At 42.9% G+C, this 25,378-nt stretch overlaps 4 protein-coding genes across 9 annotated transcripts; 3 read left to right on the top strand and 1 right to left on the bottom strand.

The window, feature by feature from the left end:
- Positions 1–561: 561 nt before the first annotated feature.
- On the top strand, positions 562–14,543 carry LOC146301755 (septin-8-A-like). Of its 3 annotated transcripts, none has more exons than XM_084708570.1 (10): positions 562–681; positions 2,672–2,786; positions 2,922–3,117; positions 4,506–4,692; positions 5,013–5,174; positions 6,881–6,977; positions 8,857–9,025; positions 9,239–9,371; positions 9,569–9,756; positions 13,771–14,543. In XM_084708570.1, exons 1-10 carry the CDS (start codon positions 652–654, stop codon positions 13,823–13,825), a joined length of 1,332 nt encoding a protein of 443 aa, XP_084564696.1. In that variant the 5' UTR covers positions 562–651; the 3' UTR covers positions 13,826–14,543. The 3 variants fall into 3 exon arrangements, with proteins under 3 accessions (XP_084564696.1, XP_084563347.1, XP_084564164.1); XM_084707221.1 differs by lacking the exon at positions 13,771–14,543 and adding an exon at positions 10,119–10,864; XM_084708038.1 differs by lacking the exon at positions 13,771–14,543 and having other exon boundaries at positions 9,569–9,760.
- Positions 14,544–15,833: 1,290 nt separating this feature from the next.
- Positions 15,834–19,530, top strand: ccng1 (cyclin G1). Its single transcript, XM_084666947.1, has 6 exons — positions 15,834–16,021; positions 16,837–17,100; positions 17,395–17,648; positions 17,729–17,807; positions 18,009–18,119; positions 18,371–19,530. Exons 2-6 carry the CDS (start codon positions 16,837–16,839, stop codon positions 18,596–18,598), a joined length of 936 nt encoding a protein of 311 aa, XP_084523073.1. The 5' UTR covers positions 15,834–16,021; the 3' UTR covers positions 18,599–19,530.
- Positions 19,531–19,573: 43 nt separating this feature from the next.
- On the bottom strand, positions 19,574–21,529 carry nudcd2 (NudC domain containing 2). 3 transcript variants are annotated; one of them, XM_084668856.1, is made up of 5 exons: positions 21,439–21,529; positions 21,112–21,318; positions 20,910–20,958; positions 20,650–20,801; positions 19,574–20,140 (listed from the first exon to the last, which is right to left on the bottom strand). In XM_084668856.1, the coding sequence occupies exons 2-5, from the start codon at positions 21,298–21,300 to the stop codon at positions 20,057–20,059; spliced, it is 474 nt and encodes a 157-aa protein (XP_084524982.1). In that variant the 5' UTR covers positions 21,301–21,318; positions 21,439–21,529; the 3' UTR covers positions 19,574–20,056. The 3 variants fall into 3 exon arrangements, with proteins under 3 accessions (XP_084524982.1, XP_084524288.1, XP_084524901.1); XM_084668162.1 differs by having other exon boundaries at positions 21,112–21,308; positions 21,439–21,515; XM_084668775.1 differs by having other exon boundaries at positions 21,112–21,468.
- Positions 21,523–25,246, top strand: aup1 (AUP1 lipid droplet regulating VLDL assembly factor). Of its 2 annotated transcripts, none has more exons than XM_084708698.1 (12): positions 21,523–21,700; positions 22,357–22,494; positions 22,624–22,774; positions 22,851–23,038; positions 23,231–23,303; positions 23,445–23,518; positions 23,685–23,751; positions 23,837–23,942; positions 24,062–24,193; positions 24,277–24,413; positions 24,577–24,653; positions 24,787–25,246. In XM_084708698.1, exons 1-12 carry the CDS (start codon positions 21,660–21,662, stop codon positions 24,812–24,814), a joined length of 1,212 nt encoding a protein of 403 aa, XP_084564824.1. In that variant the 5' UTR covers positions 21,523–21,659; the 3' UTR covers positions 24,815–25,246. The 2 variants fall into 2 exon arrangements, with proteins under 2 accessions (XP_084564824.1, XP_084565289.1); XM_084709163.1 differs by lacking the exon at positions 21,523–21,700 and adding an exon at positions 21,707–21,840.
- The last annotated feature ends 132 nt before the right edge of the window (positions 25,247–25,378 follow it).

The raw sequence follows: 25,378 nt of genomic DNA on the forward strand, positions 1-25,378 counted from the left end.
AAAGCGCGCCCCCGATGCTTGTTCTGTCTGTTCTTGTGCTCGGTGACGCCTGATGCTGTATGGAGTCAGCGCCCAAGTGGGGCTCAAACATTATTAAGTAAATAGGTTGACGCTATAGCCTACGCACATATTTGAACATGTTTTGGCTGTTAATGTAGGCTATATCTGTAAATTGCATTAAATTAATTAGCCTACGTTTTTTGTTTGTTAATAGCCTAAACACCTGTTACATGTTGTTATGACTGTTGCGATGTTTGTCGATAGGTTACTGTGAGGCATAAGCCTCTATGGTACAGCATTTTATTAACATCATTTTTAGGTCACATTGTGTTTGATTATACGGTGTTTTGTTACTAACGAGTTATTATAGGCTAGCATTTACGTCCTGTAGGCTATTATCGGGTATACCCATTCCTGTGATATCGCAGTATGCCTGCTTGTAGTTAAGTCTGACTGGTTGCTTTTTTAAAATCGGTTCAAATCAAGAAGCCGAGAATGCCCGAGTTCTAGACGTGCTAAGTGAATGGCATTCCAGCACCGAGGGGGTGAAGCCACGAAGTAGCCATATTGAATGAATTGAGCCGTTCCCTCAGTCAAACCCAGTTCCGATGACGACAGGTCCTCACAGATTCTCTCCGTACTCCTTGCACGATGGCGGCTACGGACATTGACATTTTCACTGTAAGTAGCCAGGCCTATTGGTTTAGGGTTGTCATGTTTTCAATAACCCTTGTTCGTTAACTGGGGCTTTTGTGATGCTGCCTGTGGACCAACGTTCAGGTGTTGTCAGAATGCGCCAATCGTACGACTACGAGGGTTACGAACCGTGATTTCTCTTTCGATGTCAACAGTCGGTCTTAGCTAATTTCTGCGTAAAATAAGATTGAGATGCTTATTATGTCAATATTCAGGTTTAGGTCTATTGTGAAATTCCGGTTTTAAATAGGCTATGCAAATCACACTACTACACACAATTCTCACTGTCAAGAGTAAAACGATGACACATACTCAGTTCACGGATCAGTGGATGTGACGTTGCTAAATTGTAAGAGTTACATGTTATTTTTAACTGCATGTATTTATTTTGGCTAGAAGGTTAATTTATTGGAGCTGCTCACACACGGAATGAAGTGAGAGTGGAACGGGGTGGGCTATGGTGTGTTTATAGAGTAGGTTGTAACATGGACAGAGTCAGAGGATAGCGGGATAATGAGATAAAGAGAACACTCCTCTGTCTTCTCTCATCCTGTAAAATAACAGCCAGATAGAAGCACTCATGTGCACATGTGTGTGTGCACCAGGGATATTGTTGATGGTTGTGTGAAGCATATCCAAGTCCTCATGGTTTCTCTCAGCAGTGAGGTACCAGCTGTGTGCTCCTCACAGGTCTGTGTATTCCACACTGGAAACACATAGACCAGTTATCATGCGACACACATGGGACAGGCCCCTATTATTCCTATCATTTAATCAAAAAGTATCACAACTGTTTCAAAAACCTTATAATTAATGGACGACGTTGTGGATATTTTGAAAAAAATATTTTAATATATAAAACCTCTTCATAAGATTTGATTGTCAAATGGTTGCAGAAAACTAGTGTCTTTGTGATACATCTGATACATCTAGGTTGTAGTTGGAGAAAAACATGACGTGCACCTAGTCATCTAGTCAGTGCATCTAGTCTTTTACTGTTATCAACAAGATTCAACAAGACATTTTCACTTGGCTGTATCCAATGTTTAGATATGTTGTGGTATTTATGCAAATTAGTGCATACCTAATTAGTTTATGCACTGTTTGCCCATGTTAACAAACAATTAAAAAAACTTGTAAAACATTTTTTTGTTTGTCTTGATGTAAGTAATCAAATCATTAATTTTCATGGTGATATGTAAAGGTAATTTTTTTTGCCCTATTCCCAAGAGAAAAAGAATGAATAGGTGTATGAATAGGCTATATTTGGGTCTTTTTCGAAACTTGCCCCTAATGGGATTCTTTGGGGCTTTTTTTCCCTTACTCAGAACATATTGAGAATACAAAATCAGTTGAGTTTGCTTCTGTTGCAATTTGTCCTAGGTTGACCCCAATTTTGGCTTAAAATGACAGATTTTAACTATAACTTGGGTTGATTTGAGGGCAATGAAGGATTCAATGCATCTTCAAATGTTAAGATGTCAGGTGTTCTAGTAAGATGTTTATTATGAACCCATCATGCAGATTCATCCCTGTTTTATTCAAACCCCTCTACCTGTAATTAGAACATACCTTTTCCATAAATAATGCAGGAAAAACATACAATTACACTTATGTATTTAGCAGACACTTTTATCCAATGCGACTTCCAAGAGAGAGCTTTACAAAAGAGCATAGGTCACTGATCATAACAACGAGATAGCCCCAAACATTGCGAGCAGTGAAAAACCAAATAAGTGCCAAAGGGAAAAACCATTAGAGCATGCAGTTAAACAAGTTACAATTAAACAACATGAAACTCAAAAAGTGCTATAGTGTACCTGTAGAAAAGCAATCAACAGTAAAATAGTTCACAGTGAGTACAAGAATTTAAACCGTTACAACTAACAAACAAGTGCAACAAGTCTCTCAACATAGACACACAGAACCCAGTAGTGATATCGAGAAAACAGTCATTCTGTGTTTGTTGTCTCAGAATGAAGAGAAGAGGAAGCTGGAGTTGGGCGGCCATGTTGGGTTTGACAGCCTACCTGATCAACTGGTCAGCAAGTCTGTCACACAGGGTTTCTGCTTCAACATCCTCTGTGTGGGTATGTATCCATGGAGATGTGGGGAGACAGGAGTGTTGCCCCTGGTGCAGTCTGCTTATCAGTGCCACAGAAAGTGGAGAGACGGATTATACGCTGAATCAGATTAAACTGATTACATTCTTTTTTCTTTTCTAGGGGAGACGGGGATTGGAAAGTCCACTCTGATGAATACCCTCTTCAACACAGCATTTGATAATGAGGAGGCCAGCCACTACCAAGACGACGTCCACCTGCGTCCAAAAACCTACGACCTGCACGAGAGCAGCGTCCACCTGAAGCTGACCGTGGTGGACAGCGTGGGCTTTGGGGACCAGATCAACAAGGAGCAGAGGTGAGGTTACCAGGGGTTACCAGGGGCTATAGGGGTAGAGGTGAGGTTACCAGGGGTTAGCAGGGGCTATAGGAGTAGAGGTGAGGTTACCAGGGGCTATAAGGGTAGAGGTGAGGTTACCAGGGGCTATAGGGGTAGAGGTGAGGTTACCAGGGGTTACCAGGGGCTATAGGGGTAGAGGTGAGGTTACCAGGGGCTATAGGGGTAGAGGTGAGGTTACCAGGGGTTAGCAGGGGCTATAGGGGTAGAGGTGAGGTTACCAGGGGCTATAAGGGTAGAGGTGAGGTTGCCAGTGGTTACCAGGGGCTATAGAGGTAGAGGTGAGTTTACCTAGGGCTATAGGGGTAAAAGTGAGGTTACCAGGAGAAGAGGTGAGGTTATCAGGGGCAGTATAACCCTGATCAGTGTGACGATGCTCCCAGAAAGACGAAACTGTACACTGTTGCTATGTCCCATCAAGGCTTGACAAAATGTGACTGTTCTTATTGGCTAAACAAAAAGTATTTTGAGAGTATTTGCAAGTAGTATTTGACCAAGGTCTGTGCCTTTTGTAGCTCCATTCATGGTGTAAAAGTAGAAGAACCCTAACCCAGAAGACTCTTCTGGTGTGGGGCTTCTGTTGTGGGGCTTTGGACTTTGTGTGGGCATGAATGAAAGGGGAAGAGATGGTAGAGAATGACTGGTGGAACTAATGTGATCTGAAAGGACTTGGTCCAACAAGAGAGAAAAGGATTCTTGGCAATAACTGATGTAGTTGAGACCGTTACCAAGATACAATAGTAATGGTTTCTGCCTTTGAAAGACGCCTGGTAACCTGGAACTATTCATTTTCGGCGGTTTTAAACACATTAACGTATTTTTTGTATGTAACGATTGGGATACAAGTATTCAGTTAATTACGGACTGCATCCGATAATCATTGTACCACATGATTATCATTGTACCATGTAATTATCATTGTACCATTGGCTACATTGAACATTTTATTCCTTTAGCAGATACTTTTATCCCAAGTGCAGCAGAAGATGAAGGGTCAGAATCACGATAGTTCATGTCACATACCTTAGCTTTTGCTGAAACAACACCCCTGGTTCTAACAGGATGTTGGTGGACAAAGTCAAGACACTGTATTTACCAGGCACAGTGTACAGTAACATCTCAGTTACTAGGCACAATGTAAAGTAACCACATTTCAGCTAGCAGGCACAGTGTAAAGTAACCACATTTCAGCTACCAGACACACTGTACAATAACCAAATTTCAGCTACCAGGCACAGTGTAAAGTAACCACATCTCAGCTACCAGACACAGTGTAAAGTAACCACATCTCAACTACCAGGCACCGTGCACAGTAACCACTCAATTTGTCATGTGCTCTCTCCATTCAGCTACAAGCCTGTTGTGGATTACATCGACACACAGTTTGAGAACTACCTTCAGGAGGAACTGAAGATCAAGCGTTCCCTCTTTAACTACCACGACAGCAGGATTCATATCTGCTTGTACTTCATCGCCCCCACTGGACACTCCCTCAAATCTCTGGACCTGGTCACTATGAAGAAGCTGGACAGCAAGGTACTTAACCAAAATGTACAAGATTGTTATAGGTAGCTAATTATCCAAAACATTCAACATTTGTATGGCAAAATAGTTAACTAAAATGTTCAAGATCGGTATAGGAATGAATGTTTCTCAAAAGAGAATGTGTAACCAGTTGTAACGCTGTTATTGGGGCAGGTAATGTCTCATGTATTGAGCAAAACTTTGTAGCTTGAGTCCCATGCTCGCCAAGCTCTCCAAGGCAGCCTGTCAGGTGTTCAGCCTGTCAGGTGTTCAGCCTGTCAGTTGTTCAGCCTGTCAGGTGTTCAGCCTATCAGAATGCCATGCCTCTGCAGGTGAACATAATTCCCATCATCGCCAAGGCAGACACGATATCGAAGAGCGAGCTGCACAAGTTCAAGATCAAGATCATGAGTGAACTGGTGAGCAACGGGGTGCAGATCTACCAGTTCCCCACGGAGGACGAGGCCGTGACGGAGATCAACTCCTCCATGAACGTGAGTCTGATGTCTAAAACATACCCATACCTCAGAGCTGACATACACACACATAAACAAACATACATACTCACTCACACCAGTAGCGGCTGGGAAACCCCCGCAGCCACCGCAAGGAGGGTGGAGGGGGGCGCTCTCCATAGCAAAAAACAGACTAGGCCTATATAAATATATATATCAAAAAAGAAAAAACTTTGAGGGCGCTCATTGAGAGCCCCAAGTTTCAACTACCGGGTAAAGGAATCCCGTTATGTAGGCAACGTAACATATCTTCATCCACTTCCATGGGCTAAATAGTCTCAAAATCCCTGAATCTTGCAACAATGGCTTTTGCGTATCTTACGTGCACTACTATGCCATTACACCTTTTAAACGCCCACGTTTCAAAAGTGCTAATCATTACGTTTTGCTAGATGACGGTTGAGTAAAAGACAATATGCAAGCGGTGTTCAAAAGCGCAGCAGTAAACAGTTGTCTGAAGCTTGAGCAAAACACACAAAGATTACACACTTATTTAGACCAGCCAGAGAGGACACTGTCATCAGCATCTCCACAGACAAAACACTACAGCGGCCGCTGGTAGCTAACTGCAGCACGTCTTCACCAGCAACCAACAATAAATATACTTTCTAACTTATTGTCAAGCATTAATGTTTTCCTTACCCTTCATTGATTGTGTGTTATTTCATAGTGGCGATGCTATCCTTGGTTCTGAACTATCAGAAGGCTATGGTGCTGTCTTTGGTTTTGAACAATGACAAATAGGTGCTGTTGTGCTGACACAATTGTGCTTTTGTTATTTTTTAACTTTTTTATTTCTCTCTCACATTGCTGAATATAGGTTATAGTTAAAGGTAGACAGTCTATTGGCAGTGGTATAAGATAAAAGATGGAGATTCATTGAGTGGATTTAGGGGTCCCGGCCGCTACTGACTCCCACACTGTTACGGTCATAGACATGTCTATGGTTACGGTATTTGCAGGAATGAGGAGGCAAGTGCAGATTTGATGGTACTTTTAATAACCTTCCAGGGATTTTCAACAATGGAGGGTCGGAGGCACATACTCTGAATATAAATGAAAACCTCTGACACTAGATACGTCAGGACAGTGTCACGCATAATAACCAACAACCAAGTAAAACCAAAACCCAGGTTATATACTCTACTAATGATGATCCGAAACAGGTGAACGAATAGAATAACAGGTGTGCACAATGGTACGTAATGCACTGGCCAGCGCCGCCCCTAGTACTCCGGTGAATCCAAGCGTCGACGTGGAGCCTCTGGTCCAGACGTAACACACACACAAACACACATACTCACTCACACACGTACACAAACACACATACTCACTCACACACACACACGTACACAAACACACATACTCACTCACACACACACACGTACACAAACACACATACTCACTCACACACACACACGTACACAAACACACATACTCACTCAAACACACATACACAAAAACGTACACACGGTGGGGCAAGCTTTCTGTCAGGCATTCCTAGTTACACCCAAGACCAATGTACCCATACCGCTGACTCTGGGTAAGGGTTAACCCTAACCCTAACTAACCATCTAGTCTGTTGTTAACCTGGGTAAGGGTTAACCCTAACCCTAACTAACCATCTAGTCTGTTGTTAACCTTTGGTCTTATGTGTGATTGACCTTGTGAGCTCTTGGTTCCAGGCCCACCTGCCATTTGCAGTGGTGGGGAGCACCGAGGAGATGAAGGTGGGGAACAACATGGTGCGGGCCAGACTCTACCCCTGGGGCACCGTGCAGGGTGGGTACCACTCCACTACGGTGGCCCTGAAGTGCAAATCACACCCACTAATATGAGTACATCCCCCGAATGAAAATACTCCCCCCAAATACGAGTCAACTCCCCCCAAATAGAATGACTTGCTCTCCTCCACCCAATACAAAGACACGCTCCCCCAAATGGGAAACGACATAACATTAACTCAAAACAACATTACATTAGTTTTTTACAATCACTTTGACACAAATTTCAGAACCTTGATGTCCTTTTTTCAAAAACAAAACACACAACTGATGATCAAAATGCAAATCTTTCAAAACGCTTACACGATTTTTAATTGCTTGGATACATTACACATACATCTTAGATCATTTGTTCATTGGACTAGTATCATCTGTTCAAAAAGACACAACTAAAGATCAAAGTATCACCATTTCAAAATGCAAATTCACACATAACATCTGAAATGTCTGTAATTTCCTTACATTACAGTGATCTAACTGGCAATTGATATTACTGCTCAAAATGATAAGTAACTGTTGCATTTCTCTTACTGCATAGTTTTATAGAAACTGACAAACAATATTCCAAGTTTAGAACATGAAGGTTTCAGTATAATGAGATCCATTGACACTAATTACTATGAAACATGAACAAATTGGACGAAACCAACATGTTTTCAGATTTGAAAACCAGCAGCACCTGTGGGTATGCGGGCCTTGTACTGTAATTGCTTTGTCAATTTACAGCCTTTTACTTGACCCCATACTCTCCCTTCCTCAACCGTATTGAGGAATTGTTCTTCACATGGACGTGTACAATAGGCACCCTCATGGACAAGTTACTCTTCTCCAGGCCATGGATGAGGGTTACAATTACATCACGGCAGACCAGTGTCAGGCCTGGATTCGCTATGCCTGGAGATTCTTTCAGAGATGTTTGTCAAATGAAAACATCTATTGCAATGTGAATAAAAACTTGTGGTCAAATCCACAGGGGTGATGGAACTATAGGAGAGTAATCAATCCTTTATTTTGCTTTGTTTGTTTTCTGAGCCAGGTGAGGAACACTGCAGTACATGTTCACGTACTGTAGCATATTCTTCTTTTGTATCTAATTATGTTTGCTTTGATACAAAAAAACTAAGAAATGTTGTAATTTGATTGGATGTCATCAATACATTTCATATTTTGCTCAATGATTCCACTGTCTGAAGTATTCTCTCTTCGTCCATTTATGGTGATGTAGTATCTTATGAAACATGTATCACATATTTTGTAGTTGTACAATATTTAGTGACTGTACAAACAACTAAATGATGAAACTCTGGGTATCTTGTGTTTGGATGATCTAAGTGAAAGTTCCTATGGTATTTCATGATAATTTTTTTATATTTTTTACTAATGATTCTGCATGTGCAAGGTGTCTTTAGAGATATGAACATACAATGCTATGCTTTGAACATGTGACAGTGTGTGTTACAAGTAATGACTGTTTCGAGTTCTGTATCTAGAGTTTTGAAAAAGGACAGCAAGGTTCAGAAATTTGTGTCAAAGTGAAAGGCTAGGTACAACCTTTTCGTTGCTGATTGGATGCACAGTAACTAACAGGAAATAAGAAATTGATCGACAAAAGTACAAAATGCAATAATGAGTTATGCGCACCAGGACAGTTGTTTGGCCATTGAAGCATCGAGGCACCACCAGCCCAGAACATCACTGTAAAATAACACCCCAGATCAGTGTGATACAAAAGATAAACACGAGTCAGGGTATCGTACACACCCACATGTCCTTGTCTCATGGTGCTGATAGGGAGGTCTGTAGGCATCTGTGAAGCCCTCTGTGATGTTGCTTGTAAAACGGGTTGTACAAATAAAAATGTGATTTGATGTTCCCAGTTGAGAACGAGAGCCACTGTGACTTTGTGAAGCTGAGGGAGATGCTGCTGCGGGTGAACATGGAGGACCTCAGAGAGCAGACACACACTCGCCACTACGAGCTCTACCGACGCTGCAAGCTGGAAGAGATGGGCTTCAAGGACGCGGACACAGACACCCAGCCCTTCAGGTGAGGCTACCAGCACCACCTAGCTCCTCTACCAGCTATTTTATTCAACCAGTGGGGTTAAAGTGTGTGTCTGCATGTGTGTCTGTGTGTGTGTTTGTGCGTTTGTGTGTGCGTGTGTGTGTGTGTCTGTGTGTGTGTCTGTGTGTGTGTGTCTGCATGTGTGCTTGTGTTTGTGCACGTGTGTGTGTGTGTCTGTGCGTTTGTCCACCCCAGCCTCCAGGAGACGTATGAAACAAAAAGAAGGGAGTTCCTGGGAGAGCTGCAGCACAAGGAGGAGGAGATGAGGCAAATGTTTGTTAACAAGGTGAAGGAGACCGAGGCTGAGCTGAAAGAGAAGGAGAGAGAGGTAAACCAGTCTGGGAGGGGGTGGTCTTTAACCAGTTGTTGTGTCAAATGTCAAAGAGGATATAACAGAAGGTCGTCTTGCATGGGTGTATGACTACATGGAAGCTAAAATGAGCATGTGTCAGTGGACACTGGTTAACGGTAAGATCAAACTTTTATTGTTGCATCTCTGCTAAGCTGTATGTCTGTAAAATCCAGCTCCATGAGCGATTTGAGCAGCTGAAGAGGATGCACCAGGAGGAGAAGAGGAACCTGGAGGAGAAGAGGAGAGACCTGGAGGAGGAGATGAACGCCTTCAACAGGAGGAAGGTGGCAGCAGAGGCGCTGATGGGACAAGCCCTGCAAGGATCCTCTCAACCCTTCAAGAAGGATAAGGACAAGAAGAAGTAAGTCTTGTACCTTTTTTTCTCTTTTTCTCTCCTCTCTTACCAAGTACTCCTTCTCTCTCCACCCCTCTCTGAAATATAACCAAATGAATCCCCCTCACCCCCCCTCCCTTACCGCCTCGTCCCCACCCTCATTCCCACCCCCACCCAGCTTACGGTGCAGTTAGAGCGCTGATCATACATTTGGTTTCAGAATCAGAATGGGATTTTACTTCTTCTTTCTACTTTTAAGTTTTCCTCTCTTTTCTTATCTTCAGTCTCATCTCACTATAGTTTCTAAGTTAGGTATGTCATTTATATTTTATATTTATTTTCCTTTCAATATTTCATATTTTGTCATTTTAATGTTTTTCCCTTTTCAGTTGATTCATGGAACTGACATCCAGGGAAACCAGGGCTTTGTGCTCCATCATCATAGGAACTATTGACTGTTGTAATTGACTACTGACTTGTATGCATGGACTCAGTGACACTGTGACACCAGTGTGTGTGTGTGTGTGTGTGTGTGTGTGTTTGTGTGTGTGTGTGTGTGATGTGGCGCCCCTAATCCACTTGTGTTCTTATGGATCAGAAGGCGTCTAAGCTCAGTGGACTTGGTGTGTCTCAAATGCTGACTCTGCTAGATGCGTGAAAACACGACTGGGGGCTCTGTTGCGATAACTAGGCTTATGTTGTTTCATGATCCTCAAATTGTTTCCATCCTGTTGAGCACTTTTAACCCTGTGTTCCCAGGGATGTGTCGAGCTCTGGTGTAATGATGTAATTCACACATGTAAGAGTGTGTGTGTTAAAGTATTGTCTTAACATGGAATTATACATTTGTGTATTTATACATGCAAATGTTTGTGAAGCTAGATAACTAAATATAACTAGTCTGTTAATCAACAACATGAATTACTCCAGTGCTGTCTTATATTAATACAGTTCCTATGAGTATTAATACAATATTTATATCTAAAATATTCTGATAGTTTTTCAAAATAAAAAGTTGCTCATGAAGCGGAATAGATCATGTATGTAGAATATATGAGACATCAATCCATGCATGGATCCGAAGTGAGGGTTGTGTTTAGGTAGTTAGTGTCAGATGTTTCAGGCACTCTGGTCAGTCCTGTCAGAGTGGAACTGTGTTCTTGCTTGTTATGAAAATAAAGCAATGAATGGAAAATGGGCTTTACTTAAATTCAGTTTTTTATGACTTCACTCCAGAGATAGAACCCTTTCTGCTCCGTAAAGTTCTAGATAGAACCTTTAGTGCTGTTTATGTTTTTGTCTACCATCAGCTTGAAACACAAAGACTTAGTTTACATTTATTCATTTAGCAGAAGCTTTTATCCAAAGCGACTTCCAAGAGAGAGCTCTACAAAGTGCATAGGTCACTGATAATAACAACAAGATAGCCCCAAAGCATTGCGGGTAGCCAAAACAAGAAGCACACATTGTGGGCAACCAAAAAGTAAGTGCCAAAGGGAAAAACCATAAGAGCATGTTAAGCAAGTTACAATTAAAACATGAATCTCTAAGTGCAAGTGTACCTGTAGAAAAGCAAGCAATAAAGTAAAATAAAAATAAGATTAACTAAAATAGAATACAACAGTTTAAATCAGCTACCACTAACCAACAAGAGCAACAGTCTCTAAGCAAGAGTCATTGTGATCCTTGAGGAAACTAGCATTGGGTTCAGCAAACCATTCCTAAGTACCGTTGTACTCTTGGAACAAGTGCCTCTTGAGCCTTCTCTTGAAGGTGGAGAGACAGTCAGTGTCTCTGATGGAGGTGGGGAGTTGATTCCACCACTGGGGGGCCAGGCAGGAGAAGACCTTGTGTTGGGACTGGGCAGTCTTGAGCGGTGGGACCACCAGGCGGTTGTCTAAAGAAGACCGTAGGTGGCGGGTGGGGGTGTAAGGCTGCAAGAGAGACTTGATGTAGTCGGGTGCAGTCCTGTTCACTGCTCGGAAGGTCAGTACCGGGGTCTTGAATCTGATGCGGGCCATGATGGGTAGCCAGTGGAGGGAGATGAGGAGCGGGGTAACGTGGGAGCGTCTGGGTAGATTGTAGACCAGACGGGCCTCAGTTGACTGATTTGGAGTTCCATGATTATCCATTAAGGGCGTAACGATACACTCAGCTCACGATTCGATACGTATCACAATACAGGGATCATGATAGACTAAATATAACGATATGTTGAACAAAAAAAATTGGAAACTGAAATGCAATTAATATATTTCTTTCCCAAACATTAAAAATGTTCAATAACTTTCTTTGTTGTACATACACCTTAGTTAACTCTGTATAAGTGATTTCTGTGAATGCAGTGAATGCATGCGTGACACAGGTGCAGAATAGGTTGCATGCTGGTAGCTCATCCAATAGTCAAAGTCAAAGTGGACTTTATTGTTTATTAATATTGGTGGCCCCCGCGAAGCGGCGAAGCCACTTAAGGGTTTCTACCTTTTCTTATTATTATTATTAATCATTTTCCTCTCCCATTGGAGTCTATGGCAGCCCCTCGAACTGTATGGTCACTCTTTGTGAAATTTGGCACACTCATTAAGGACAGGTCCCTCTTTAATCTCGCCAAGTTTTATGTCTCCCATTCGAGCACTCTAGCGCCACCAACGGGTCAAAGTTGGACTTGTGTTTACACACGTAACTTTTGAACCATATGACCGATTTAAAAAAGAGTTCAAAACATTCTATTTTTTTTTTTTTCTCCAATATTTCCCGGAATTGGCACACATCATCGTCAGAGCAACCCTCACTAAGGTATTATTTATATATTTGATTTTCAAAATTGTTTGTCCGGTACAGCCAATCAAAATTGTCAACAAAGCAACCAAACAGGAAGTTGGATCAAATCTCAGCCAATCTTTGAGATATCAACACCAAACTGGATGTCCACACAAATTGGTGTCATGTGATGACTGGGCGTGGCTGCAAGAAGCAAAAATGTGTTTTGGCCAATAAATGTTGATTTGTTTGCCTTTATTAAGTGATTCCTTTATCTTGAGACATCCCCGTGTGACACATGATAACTTGTGATAACAGCCGAATTGATGCGGCCGCCATTTTGAATTTATGAAAAAAATAATTGTCTACTACTTCTACAAAGTGTGTCCAATCTGAACCAAATTTGGCTGAGAGTATCTTAAGACCAAGCCTCACAAAGACCATCACATTATTTTTTGATTTTCAGAACCGTTTGCCCGGTACAGCCAATCGAAATGTGCCGTTAAGCCAGCAAACAGGAAGTTGGGTCGTATCTCAGCAAATCTTATATGGATTCACACCAAACTTGGTATAGAGACTCGGAACTCTGTTCTAAGGATGTTTTTTAAAATGTTTTCTGGGTCATATGACTGCTTGGCCACCTCCTTGCTGCTTGCAACTATATTTATACATTATTATTATCAAAGTGAACTTTATTATTATATATTATTAATAGCTCATCCAATAGGATAAAAGGGCTACGATACATATTGTAATTTGCATTGGGATATATTGTGCCACAATATATTGTTATACCCATAGACATATATACATATATCTATGGTTAAACCCCTATTATCCATCTTTGGTTTCTTTCCCCATCCATTAATCCATCCTATCTCTCCTCTCCTCCCTCCTCTCCTTCTCTTTCCTCTCCTCCCTCCTCTCCTTCTCTTTCCTCTCCTCCCTTCTCTCTCTTTTAGCCTGGTTTATCTGAGTTAATAAACACTGGTTGAATCTCAGAATGAACAGCATGTTTTGACACAGTATGTACTTGCTATAACCAGATAACACTAACTATTTACCTAATAGACTTTTAATAGTTTTAAGTGTTATTTTGCCACAAACTCTAAAGTGATAGGAATACATCTTTGTTTTATCCATGTTAATGCTTACGTCGGTCTATGATAGTTTATTAAAGTCAGTATCCATACATTTCTTTTGGTCAGTTTAGTAGCGTTGCACTTCTACACTAATGAAACGTCTGTCAGGATCTCTGACCTGATGTTCTTCTGTTTGTAGCTTCTTTAGTCTCCCATCTGCGTGCTCCTTAACCTCAGGGAGAAATCTACACTAGAAGACTTTCTACCACAGAAATCAATTTCCTTGTTTGAAACTGATAATTGAGTTTGCTGTTTTTTTGACAGTATGAAGCATTTTCGAAGACCCTCTGTGCTCCTGTTTATGTCTGATCTCTTGTGATCTTCTCTGACCACCGTCTTCCAACCTGCCTAACTCACAGGTGGTTATCCAGGTACAGATTAATTCTGAAGCAGAAAAAACAGGAAATCAGTGTTTTTCCCAGTTCAAAATTAGATTTAATCTGTGTTTAGGGGAAGCTAAAGAACCACTCTCTTCCTCAACCTCAGTAGCATGGTTACTCCTCTCTCTTCACCTGACACAGAATGCTTGCAGGTAACCAATAGATTCTCTTTATTTTACTATTAAATGTGCTTTTACTGATGTTGCTGTATTTATTTTCTGTTCATATTTATATATATTTGATTGGTGTCATCCTAATGCACTGTGAAATTGTAAAGTTGAAAGGGGTTGTATTAAAAGAAAAAATGCTTAAAAGGCCTTGTCAGAAAGGGTTATCAGGGTTGGTCAAATTATAAATAAGACGCACTTTAATGAAACAACGCGTAGACACTAAATTATATACAATACCTATAAATGTGATCCTGGAGTTATTGAATAGCCTAACATTGTTGAAGGCTGAAGGGATTAGGCATATAATTATATACATACGCACATTCTTAACTGTCTTAATGAGACTAAACTAAAATGTGAATCGTGATTCAAATGTTTTCTTATATAGTTAATCCATATTGAGTATTGTCTTCATCAGGTTTGTGCTTAATCATCCCGTATGGATTTGTATTTTTTTTTTCTCAATGAATAAAGTACTTTGAAAGAACATGTGTCATATGAGGTTACTGAACGATATACATTTTGAAACACATGTTTAGATCATAGCTGAACACAGGTGCGACTTTATAGCAATCTGCCCCCACACTACTAGAATCTTCTGGTGAGGGGTCAGAGGCGTTGTTAGACATAAAACTCTACTGGGGCACAGGCCCCTATTCATATCCCTTTTTTTCTTTCATGCTTGCTGCGCACAATGCACTACAAGGCTATAGAAACTCCCATTGCTTAACCCACTATACAACATTCCAGGGACGCAAGTTTGATATCAGCTTTGATAGGGACATCAATATTTAATGCGAGCGAGCACATTTTTTGCACATTAATTTGAGCGCAAATACTGTTTTTTGAGCTTCATGTAATATTGTTTTTATGTTTTAATCAAAAAAAGATGATTGGTAGGCCTCTCATTTAGAAATTATCTTAAGTAATGTTTTCTTAGCCTACCTCAATTCTGACTTGTGTGGCGAGTCCAACACCTGGACTTCTGTGTGCGTGCTGCAGCGGCTATTTGGCAAGCTCAGAAGAGGCGCTGACATGGAATTGTGCTTGCATAGGTTTGTGTTTTCAGTTAAACAATTTACAAGCGTTGATTGAGATACTGCGTTTATTTTTTCCAGGATTATCACTCTAAATTAATGCCCTGACTAATAACGTAAATTGTTAAAACTCAAACTTTAGATTTTACTGGGGCACAGCAGATTTATACTGGGGCGCGTGCCCCAGTAAAAAGGGTCTAACGACGCCCATGGCAGGGGTCTAAAAGTTCTAGAAAACCAGCTGCTGGCTAATAGGCCTACAACCTGGCGCTGAAAAGCTCAATTCATAAGTATTTTTTCCTCAATTTCCCAACACATTTAGACTTTTTACGTAGACCGAATGTGTGTGTATTTTTGGAATCTGAGTTCATAATTTAGTATTTGGAGAGAGGGAGAATACATTGTGTATTGTCATAGGCCGAGCGTAATGTTCCGAAACCACTTCATCGTTTTATACTGAAGTAAAAAGGAACGCCTTGCGCTCACTGTCAGAGTGACTTGTGCGATTTGATCGAATCAGACTCCAAAAAGAGGGAGGGTCTTCCCCTCGACAGCTAATCAAATGTGCCTTTGTGTGGGCGGGGATGAGCGGCCGTACTTAAGCCGCCGGAGCCCTTTCTCGGGCGCTTTATGCCAAGGGTAGGGAGTGTGCATAGGCGAAAATTTACGTTTGCTTGAAGCTTTCTTGTCGGAAGATCATACTGACACTTTTTAAATTTCCTTTCTAAGCATTTTTATTTAGAACATTATTCTGTAAACTCTTGGATAACCATATTGCAACGCTTTCTATCACTTCAGATAAGGTAAGTTGCCGCAATTCTCTATTGTAATTTCAAATCCTGTGCTAACTAGCTACCTTGTATTTAACAACTTGTTACATTCGCTTAAAATATAATACATAAATATTCGCTTGTGTCCTATATGTTTTAAACTTGGAGTTACAATGTAGGCTATAAATTAGTTTCATATGTAGCCTACTGTACCTCCACCTAGCCTAACGTTTGCTGTTACGTTCAGTTATCGATGACAGGGCATTATAGCCTAAACGGTGCCTGCGCCTTTTGACAGGAATATTTTAGTTGTATCATGTCGTCCACTGGTGTAGTTTATTATATATGGTAAAGTCTATTTAGAATGGTGTTTTAAACGTACATATTCGCGTAATTGCGATACTGTGGTCGTGTCTATTGCTATCTTGGCTTCTATCTACCTAGTCTATGTTGGGGACATGCCCCGACATGCCGCAACGCTGCTGCCCTATAGTGACGCACAGGCGTACAAGGCCCGGGTCGCTCGCTACGATAGCCCCGAAAAGTTAAGTTCTTAAATCAAAGACTAGGGGCCTACTATGTGTATGTCCTATACATAGGTGAAACGCAATATGTTTGGATGAAGAATACTTTTGGATCACACTGACATTCATGATTACTATAATTATAATTTCATTATTTGTGGCCTACTAGTCCAGTTTATTGACAATTTCAGCTCGGAATCTGACTCGATAAATGAAAAGCATATACCCGTTATTTAAAATGGTGGTAGCACATGGGGATTGACTGCAGGTCCAAATATGATTATTCTATGATCAGCGTTTGGTAACGTCTGTGACCCTCCACAGATGATCGACACAGTACCATCCCCCGCGGTCCAGCCCTTCTCCGCCCAGCTGCGCACGTTGACTGAGCTGGAGTCTCGCTACCAGCCGAAACTCACGGGCCTGCGGGTGATTGAGAGCGCCAGCGACAACGGACTGAGGATGACGGTGCGGCTGAGGGAGTGTGAGGTGAAGGACCTGCTCTCTCTCACCCGGTTCTTTGGCTTCAGCTCGGAGACCTTCTCCCTGGCCGTCAGTCTGCTGGATCGGTTTCTCTCAGTCATGAAGGTGAGTGTGACCGGAGCTGCAGGCTGCACACACCACTAGACTCGTTAGAAACATCTGGACTGAGTCTGGTTTGAAACATCTGGTGAATGAAGAAAATGTTTAGACGGGCAGCCTTTCATGTGTAGGTCTCCCTGGTGCATATTAGGTGTCTCGCAAATATTTGTATATGGTTGAATGGTGATAGTCATGTGCTACATAAGCTGTCAAAATGATAACGTAAAACCTCTACAGACATTTATTAAGGAACGATGCTATTATGTCTACATGTAGACTAACCAAGCTCTCCCCCTCCAGATCCAGCCCAAGCACCTGTCGTGCGTTGGCCTCTGCTGCTTCTACATTGCCATCAAGTCTTCAGAAGAGGAGAAGAACGTTCCCAACGCCGCCGATATGATCCGCATCAGCCAGAACCGCTTCAGCGTGTCGGACATGGTCCGCATGGAGAGGATCATCCTGGAGAAGCTGCTGTGGAGGGTGAAGGCTCCCACCGCACTGCTCTTCCTGCGCCTCTTCCACAGCTATGTGCAGGAGCAGCTGGGCTCTGACGGGTAAGCTGCTCATCTGGAGCGCACTGGCTCTTACAGACAGAGCGCGTCTTTAACCCTAACCGGGCACTTTGTCTCCACAGCCAAGAGGTGCTGAGGATTGAAAGACTGGAGGCTTTGCTGAAAGCTTGCCATTGCTCGTTCGTCTTCTCCAAAGTTAAGGTATGTTGGTGTCTTGTCTTTCTATTATACACTTCAGCGGCACACTGTAAGCACCAACTGTTATGAAATGCATGTTATGAAACGTGATATTGGACCTTGGTCTATTTTTAGTTAGTAGTCCTGGTGTGTCTTTATGAACCTCCTACAGTGGTGTGTTTCACTATCTTCCTCCCCCCACTCTCCCTTCCGCTCCCCTCCCAGCCCTCTCTGCTGGCCCTGGCTCTACTGGCCTTGGAGATCCATGAGGAACATGATGGTGATCACGTCCACAAGCTAGTGGAGGCTGTGCAGTCCCTCCAGCAGCTCCTGAGTGTGAGTGACCAGGGTCCCCTCTCTCCGTAACAGGATACTGAGTGGCATTTCTCAGACAGCTGCTGTTGTAGCCTTGTTGCACAACTGAATGCCTAAATGTGTAACCAGGGTTCATGGGAAATGTATAGTTGATCATTAATCAGGACGATGAGACACTGGGTGCTAATGCCCTCTGGCTTGGGTTTAGTGACTCTCACATAACAGCAACATTGGCTTGATGTGAAGTGTTGTTCCTGTGTTCTGTTGCCCAGGTCAGAGACGGGGACCTAGTGTGTGTGCGGGAGCTGGTGGCCAAGTGTTTGGTGGAGTACTCCACCACCAGGCGCTCCAGGCCCAACAGCCAGAGGCTGCGCTGGGTGATCTCAGGACGGACAGCCCGGCAGTTGAAGCACAGCTACTACAAGATTACCCACCTGCCCACCATCCCAGAGTCTGGCTGCTTAACCCACCTGCCCACCGTCCCAGAGTCTGGCTACTGAACTCGCCCGAGCTGGAGGCGTATATGGCTACACTTCCTACTAAGAAATAAGCCTCCTACCACCGCCAACTATTTCCTTACAGAACTGCGTTATGGATGATGGAGTTCTTTAAGGAAATGCCAACTTAAATTCTGTTTCTATTCTTGTTTATCCCCCCCACCTACCTCCTAAGTTTCTGTGATGTAATTGTTATTTTTTGGATAAGCTCACTATGACATCACATCTGTCTGGTCAACAGTGGGCATGTCTTGTTGCCCCCTAGAGAAGGATTTCCTTCCAGGTTGAATTGCTTGCACAAGTGTACAGTTATGCTCTGATGTTAATCAGTGTGAGGATGTTTTCTGAAACGTTCTTTAGCACCGGTTTCAGTTTTAAGCGATGAAGTATCTAGAACCACCTAGGTCCTCAAGCCACCATGTGGAAGAGGAGGGAGAAGGGTTTTGTGAAGTGCACTAATAATGGAACCAAGAAATCGGGCCCAAAACCCTTCACTCCCACCCTAGGTTGACTTGTCCTAAATGCACACTCCTACCCAAGGTGATGAAAACAAACTTTTTTTTTTTTTGTGGTTTCCTCAGTGATGGAGGAGCTAGTGTTGATCTGAAACATGGTTGAAGCTTGCCTGATATAGCGATGCTGTTTTAGCTCAACTACTCATAGTTACTCATAGTTACCTCCCAACAACTGACAAGATGTGTATTATGATAGTATTCACAAGTTGCACAAAAAATTTAGATGTAGACAATTGTTACCATTTTAGTATATTGTGCCAATGCAAAAGGCCCCTGAGTTGATCTATATAGGAAGTTGACTTTTTTTTCTTTACAAATAAAGTTGATTTTTCAAAAAGTATAAAATGTTTTGACCAATTGGCTTACTACACATCTGTGCGCCCCATGTACAACCTTTCAATAAACTTTATTGAAAAGCAATTTGTGTTTTACCTTGTCGTTGGACCAACCATGCATCAATGTGTTTCAAAAGGAAAAAACGTTTTATTCCACTTAAAATATTGCAATATACTTCGCTCAAAGCAACCCGGTTCACATATTCATAGATTCAGTTTCTGAACCCCACCCTAGCTGACATGTTTATAACACATTCATGTGCAATGAGAACAGCTTGGCAGAATAAATAGAACTTAAAAGGCAGGTGGTTGGCTAGTAAATTACGGCTTTCACTGACACTTGCATCCCCATGTATAAACCCTTCCCACCTTGTACACTGTTAGCGTGTAGCACTGGGATGACCCAGAGCCCATGCTGTTAATCCCCGGCCCCCTGAGGGGACAGCTGTTAGCACGTGACAATGGTTTCTACTTCCCCTTCAATAGCAAGTTAAGAGTCGCTGCCGTCCACCTGGCCAGCTGCTGGGGTCTTAGCCCGGACAGTAGAAGGTTCAGGGGTGGGATCAACATCTCCAGCATGGTGGTTCAGGACAGCACTGTGTATCATCATGTCACTTCTGCAGGTTGGAAAAGTCTGGCCCTCCACCTGCAAAGTTCCCAGAGATCTCTGCCCCGCTGAAGTCAAACCCTGGATTCTGCAGGAGGACAACACCGGTTAGAGAGGGCATCACAGGGATGGTACAACAGGTTAGAGGGGGCATCACAGGGATGGTACAACAGGTTAGAGGGCATCACAGGGATGGTACAACAGGTTAGAGGGCATCACAGGGATGGTACAACAGGTTAGAGGGGGCATCACAGGGATGGTACAACAGGTTAGAGAGGGCATCACAGGGGTGGTACAACAGGTTAGAGGGGGCATCACAGGGATGGTACAACAGGTTAGAGAGGGCATCACAGGGGTGGTACAACAGGTTAGAGGGGGCATCACAGGGATGGGTGCAACTCAGAGGTAAATCATCTCTCTCCCTTGCTTCCTTGGGAATCTCTTAAAATAAATAACTGTCAAATTAAATAGTTTTATATTGTCTTTTTTACAAGAAAAGTCAACAAGGGCTTTACAGCTCCCCATATAAATTGCCAGTCTACATAAGGGAATCATTTCCGGGCTTGGCCCAGGCAGATGTAAGATGTGTTGGTGTACCTCTCTATGGAAGCGCTCCAAGGTGAGTTTGCGCTGCATCTGGTCCTGAACCCAGGCGTCTGCGCAGTACTGCCCCTCCAGCAGAGACACCCAACAGTTTCCTGCCTCCCGATTTGTCTTCATCAATACGATGCGGATCAGACACTTGTCCTCTGGAGTGCGGGAGGGGGCGAGGGGTTGTACAGCTATCAAGTATACATTCAACCATGGAGCTAGGTTAATTAATGTAGCTTAACAGATACAGTAGCTAGAGGACTTACCTAATGTCCATGTTCCTTCATCAGAAACTGTGGTTCCAAATAGCTTACCCTGAAAATAAACGTGGCAATATTTCAGCCAGTAAGCTAATGGCATGTTGATGTCTGCACCAAATACATTATGATATACATTGATTATAGATTGACTGATATAGATTAGAAGACCCAAATCACCAACCAGTGGTTTGAATTAATACATTCCTACCTTGAATATCTCTTGTCCTTTCACGTGCAGTTCGATGTGTTTGGATCCCAGGTTGCAGCTCACTTCTTTACCAGACGTGCCGTGAGGAACGTTTACCTCGATAAACACCTCCTCCATGGTTTGATACCAAGACCCCCACGATGTTCTACACAAGATGACTCCGCTCCTCTCCTCGAAGTGATTTGACATGCTGCTTGCTTAGAACAACTTGAAATAATCAGTTCAAAATATTCATACAGTTGGCTAAAATTAGCGTCGTAGTGCCATTAATGTTTGGTAAACATTTAACCACAATTAGCTCTAGATACTAGCTAGCTTTTCACTTACAACTGCGCATGCTGGATGACCTTCCGGTTTCGAATGTGGAAACGCCCCTTCCGCTGTGCTGACTTCAGATCGATGAGACGGCAGCCGAGGCTAGCTGGGGATGTTAGCCAGCCAGTTGGCTTAGTACTCAAGTGATAAGTCACTAAGAAGTTAGCTATCGTCGCAGTTGTTTACGATGCAGAACAGCAATCACGACAACTTCTTATCGAAGTAGTTGAACAATGGAAACTCGGGGAATTGAACATATGTTCGACTTTCAGCGGTAAATTGTTTTGGCAAATGTTGAAAGGGTCAAATTAGCACTAGCGCCGAAGCGATTTTGAGCGCTAGAAAGGGACGAACAATTTAGCTAGTTTGCCAATTGCATAGCTGCCTAATATTTGGAGAACTCCTTTGTCGTAGGTGTGTTGTTGATGTGTGGTATTGTGTCGAAAACTGTCTAGTTTCTATTTAGTGGTCTTTTATTACAGTAGCTGGCTAGTTAACGTCACTTAATGCCAACGCTAGTTGGTAGCGCTAGCAGTAATCACTGAAAAGCGTCGATTAGCTAGGCTAGTGATGTTGGCTAGTTTCTAGCTGCCAAGCCACGTTGTCTACGTGAGAAATTGTCGTTAAGGAATTCCTAATTAGGAAACGTTCATTATCCACGTAGACCTGGTTACCATTTACAACTTTAATTATGAACATGGTAGTGTTACATGTTTTGATATACTGTTTCACAAATGGTATCTAGCTACAGCAAGTCGACCTGCTAGCTGTTGTTGGAGATCAACTGTGCGACCTGAGCCATTGCGCAACTAGTTTGTGTGTTAATATATAAATAGTAAACCTGTACAAGTCAAGATAAATAGAAACAGGTCTTGGTGGTGACCTTCTTGTATAGGTGGTCTAATAGTTATTTTTACGTTTGTATTATAGGTTGCCTAACGATGGACTGGTTCGCATCCTGCTTCTAATCTACTCTCCTATAGGCTTGTGCCTGATGTTAATACGCATCTTCATAGGTGTACATGTGTTTTTAGTAAGCTGTGCACTGCCAGACAGCCTTATCAGACGGTAAGCACGAACTACCCTGCCTTTTATGTACACTTCTACTTCCAAAAATATGTTATATCATGTTTTAATTAATATACTTGATATCTTGTCTTCTGTTGTGATGTCTAATAAATCTTTTATGTAATCTAGATGTATTGTGAGGATAATGTGCTCGGTGCTTGGCATGCACGTAAGACAGAACAACCCACGCCTAAGAGACAAACGCGTGAAACTCTACATTTGCAATCACGTGACAGAGTTTGACCACAACATCATCAATCTTCTGACCTCCTGCAACACAGTGAGTGTAATATCTGTACCAAGTGTATCTGGGTGTTCTGATTCAGTTCAACATGTGGAGTGTGTGCTATCTGCAGCCGATGCTGGACGGCTCAGCAGGGTTTGTGTGCTGGGCCCGAGGGTTCCTGGAGCTGGGCCCCGCCCCGGCCCCCGCCCAGCTGCAGGAGGCCTTGCAGAGGTACTCCTCCTCCCCCGGCACCCCGCCCCTGCTGCTCTTCCCCGAGGAGGACACCACCAACGGAAGAGCCGGCATGCTTAAGTTCAGGTTTGTCTCCATCTCGCCATTTAGAAGTGTCACTAGTTTGATAATCTTTCATTTTCATCATAATCTTTTCAAATCTTGTGTGCAAGTTTGTGCATGTTTGATGGACCAGATAAATTCAAATAAACGTTATTAATCATTGAACTGGCTGCGAATGTGACATCTGTTACTGCTAACGGTGGTTCCCTCCTGCAGCCTGTGGCCCTTCTCTGTGACTGAGAGTCTGCAGCCTGTGGCTCTGCAGGTGAAGAGGCCATTCCTGTCCCTGGTAAACATCATGCTCCCACCTACTCTGAACCACACCAGCTGGTCGTCGTCATTGTGTATAATAGGGTCTGGGGAAGATGTGGAGTGAGGGTAAGCCAGATTAGCGGGAGTTGAAGAGATGTGGTGTTGATTTTCTCCTCAGAGCATCCCAGAATCCTCCTGGTTGACAGAACTGTTGTGGACCTTTTTTGTCCCGTGTACAGTCTATCATGTAAGGTACTAAATAATTACTTTTCTTTTTCATTCACAATTATTTCAGGTTTTAGACGATCGCACATAATATGTATTCCTGCCAGAGTGCCACAGGCAGCAGTGGGTCTCAGTGTTCCAGAGAACAGCCTCAGCTCACACTCTGTTTTTTTTAATCTATTCCTCCTCCAAGATGGCTCCCAGCTGTGTCCAGGCAGGAGGGAGAGACCCTGCAAGACTTCACCAATAAAGTTCAACAGGTGCAGAATGTTCATGTTCACTTCCTCTGCTGCCAATCATCACTGGCTGCTCTATTTTCAGATGACTTGACTGTGTGCCTTTCAGCTCCTTGCAGCTGAACTCAGTGTGGCGTCTACCCAGATCACTAAAGCAGACAAAGCTGAACATATCAAAAGGAAAAGACATGTTGCTCCGCACATCAACACGTCCGGTAAGCACACCACCTTCCAGTAACACCTCACCATTACCAGTAACACAACCACCTTCCATCTGGGCATTTTCCTTTGTGTGTGTGTGTGGTCTTGTGTGGGTGTTCGTGTGTTCCTCTAGGTGCCAGCCCCCGCCCCAGCCCACGGGGGGGCCAGGTGCGTGGTGTGGACGAGGCTGGTCTCAGCAGGCTGGCCCTGCAGGTGAAGGATGTGCTTCCTGACGTCCCCCTCAGCGTCATCACCAGCGACCTCGGTACCCACACGCTCACACCGCGCGCAGTACGCATGTTGAACCACAGGATAGTGGGTCTGTTTCTTATTAAATGTTCTCTTCAGTGCAAACCAACTGTGTGGACGCCACCATCACTAACCTGCTGGAGAGGACGGAGTTCTCCTCTGGGCCGACAGGAAGCTCCGCCTTCACCTCCAGCAGGAGCTCCTCATCTGCCTCTTCTCCTCCCCCTGCTGTCAAGGTCCTCTTCCCCCACCCCACCCCTCCACTATCTTAAGTACCACCCCACACACACACACACACACTATCAAGGTGTGTGTGTGTTTGTTAGACTGTGATTTTGTTGTTTTCTTATGTAGGGTTGGGGTTGTAGTGTGATGTAGGGTTCTTCTTGTCACCCACAGTGTTTTGGGAAGTCGCCAGTAGACAGACACATGTCTCTTCAAGAGAGGAAAGAGGCCTTGTATGACTTCGCTAGAAGGTAGGAGTCTGTCTTAATGTCATTCAGTCTTCAACACTGTTTGAGAGGGGACAACAACCCATGCACATTTACAGTCCGAGTGACATTCTGAAGGATTTCATGTTAGAACACCTGTTTTCTTGTGTTTCTCCAGGCGCTACATTGAAAAACATGGACAGTAATTGGAGGACAGATTTTGAACACGTAGAAGTGGTTCCTATTAGGAAAACCATTGTTGAAATCAAACAATAGCAAAAACATTTGAAAGGATTGGAAGCAATCAAGGAAATTCTCTTGTTGGATTTGTTTTTGCAACAAAATGAATATTTTGAAAAAGAATTTTATTGACTACCCTAACTACAGGAATATGTCAGGACCTCGGTTGATTGTGTTTTTTTTTTTTTTTTGGCATGACAAGTCTGCATGTGTCTTAAATAATTTGTTCTAGCAAAAATATATTATTTTCATAATGTATCTTGTGATTGTGAAACACCACATTCTAATTATGTGCAGTGGTCTTGTAAGACAGGACACATGGACTTCATCAGTGAGGGTGTGTGTTTGTGCAATTACATTTTTGAAGACAATAAAGTCAATAATCTACAAATGTAAAACTTGTCTTAATGACACTATGTAGCAATGGCTTCAAAGTTCACACATCTGCTCAAGTGTATGTGTCATGGAAATGTAAACGTTTGTTTTGCCCATGTATCTGTAGGTGCACAGGAATCTGTTGAGTTATTTCC

The sequence above is a fragment of the Hypomesus nipponensis genome, chromosome 1, assembly GCF_054491055.1.
Source record: "Hypomesus nipponensis isolate SF chromosome 1, ASM5449105v1, whole genome shotgun sequence".
Lineage (NCBI taxonomy): Eukaryota > Metazoa > Chordata > Actinopteri > Osmeriformes > Osmeridae > Hypomesus > Hypomesus nipponensis.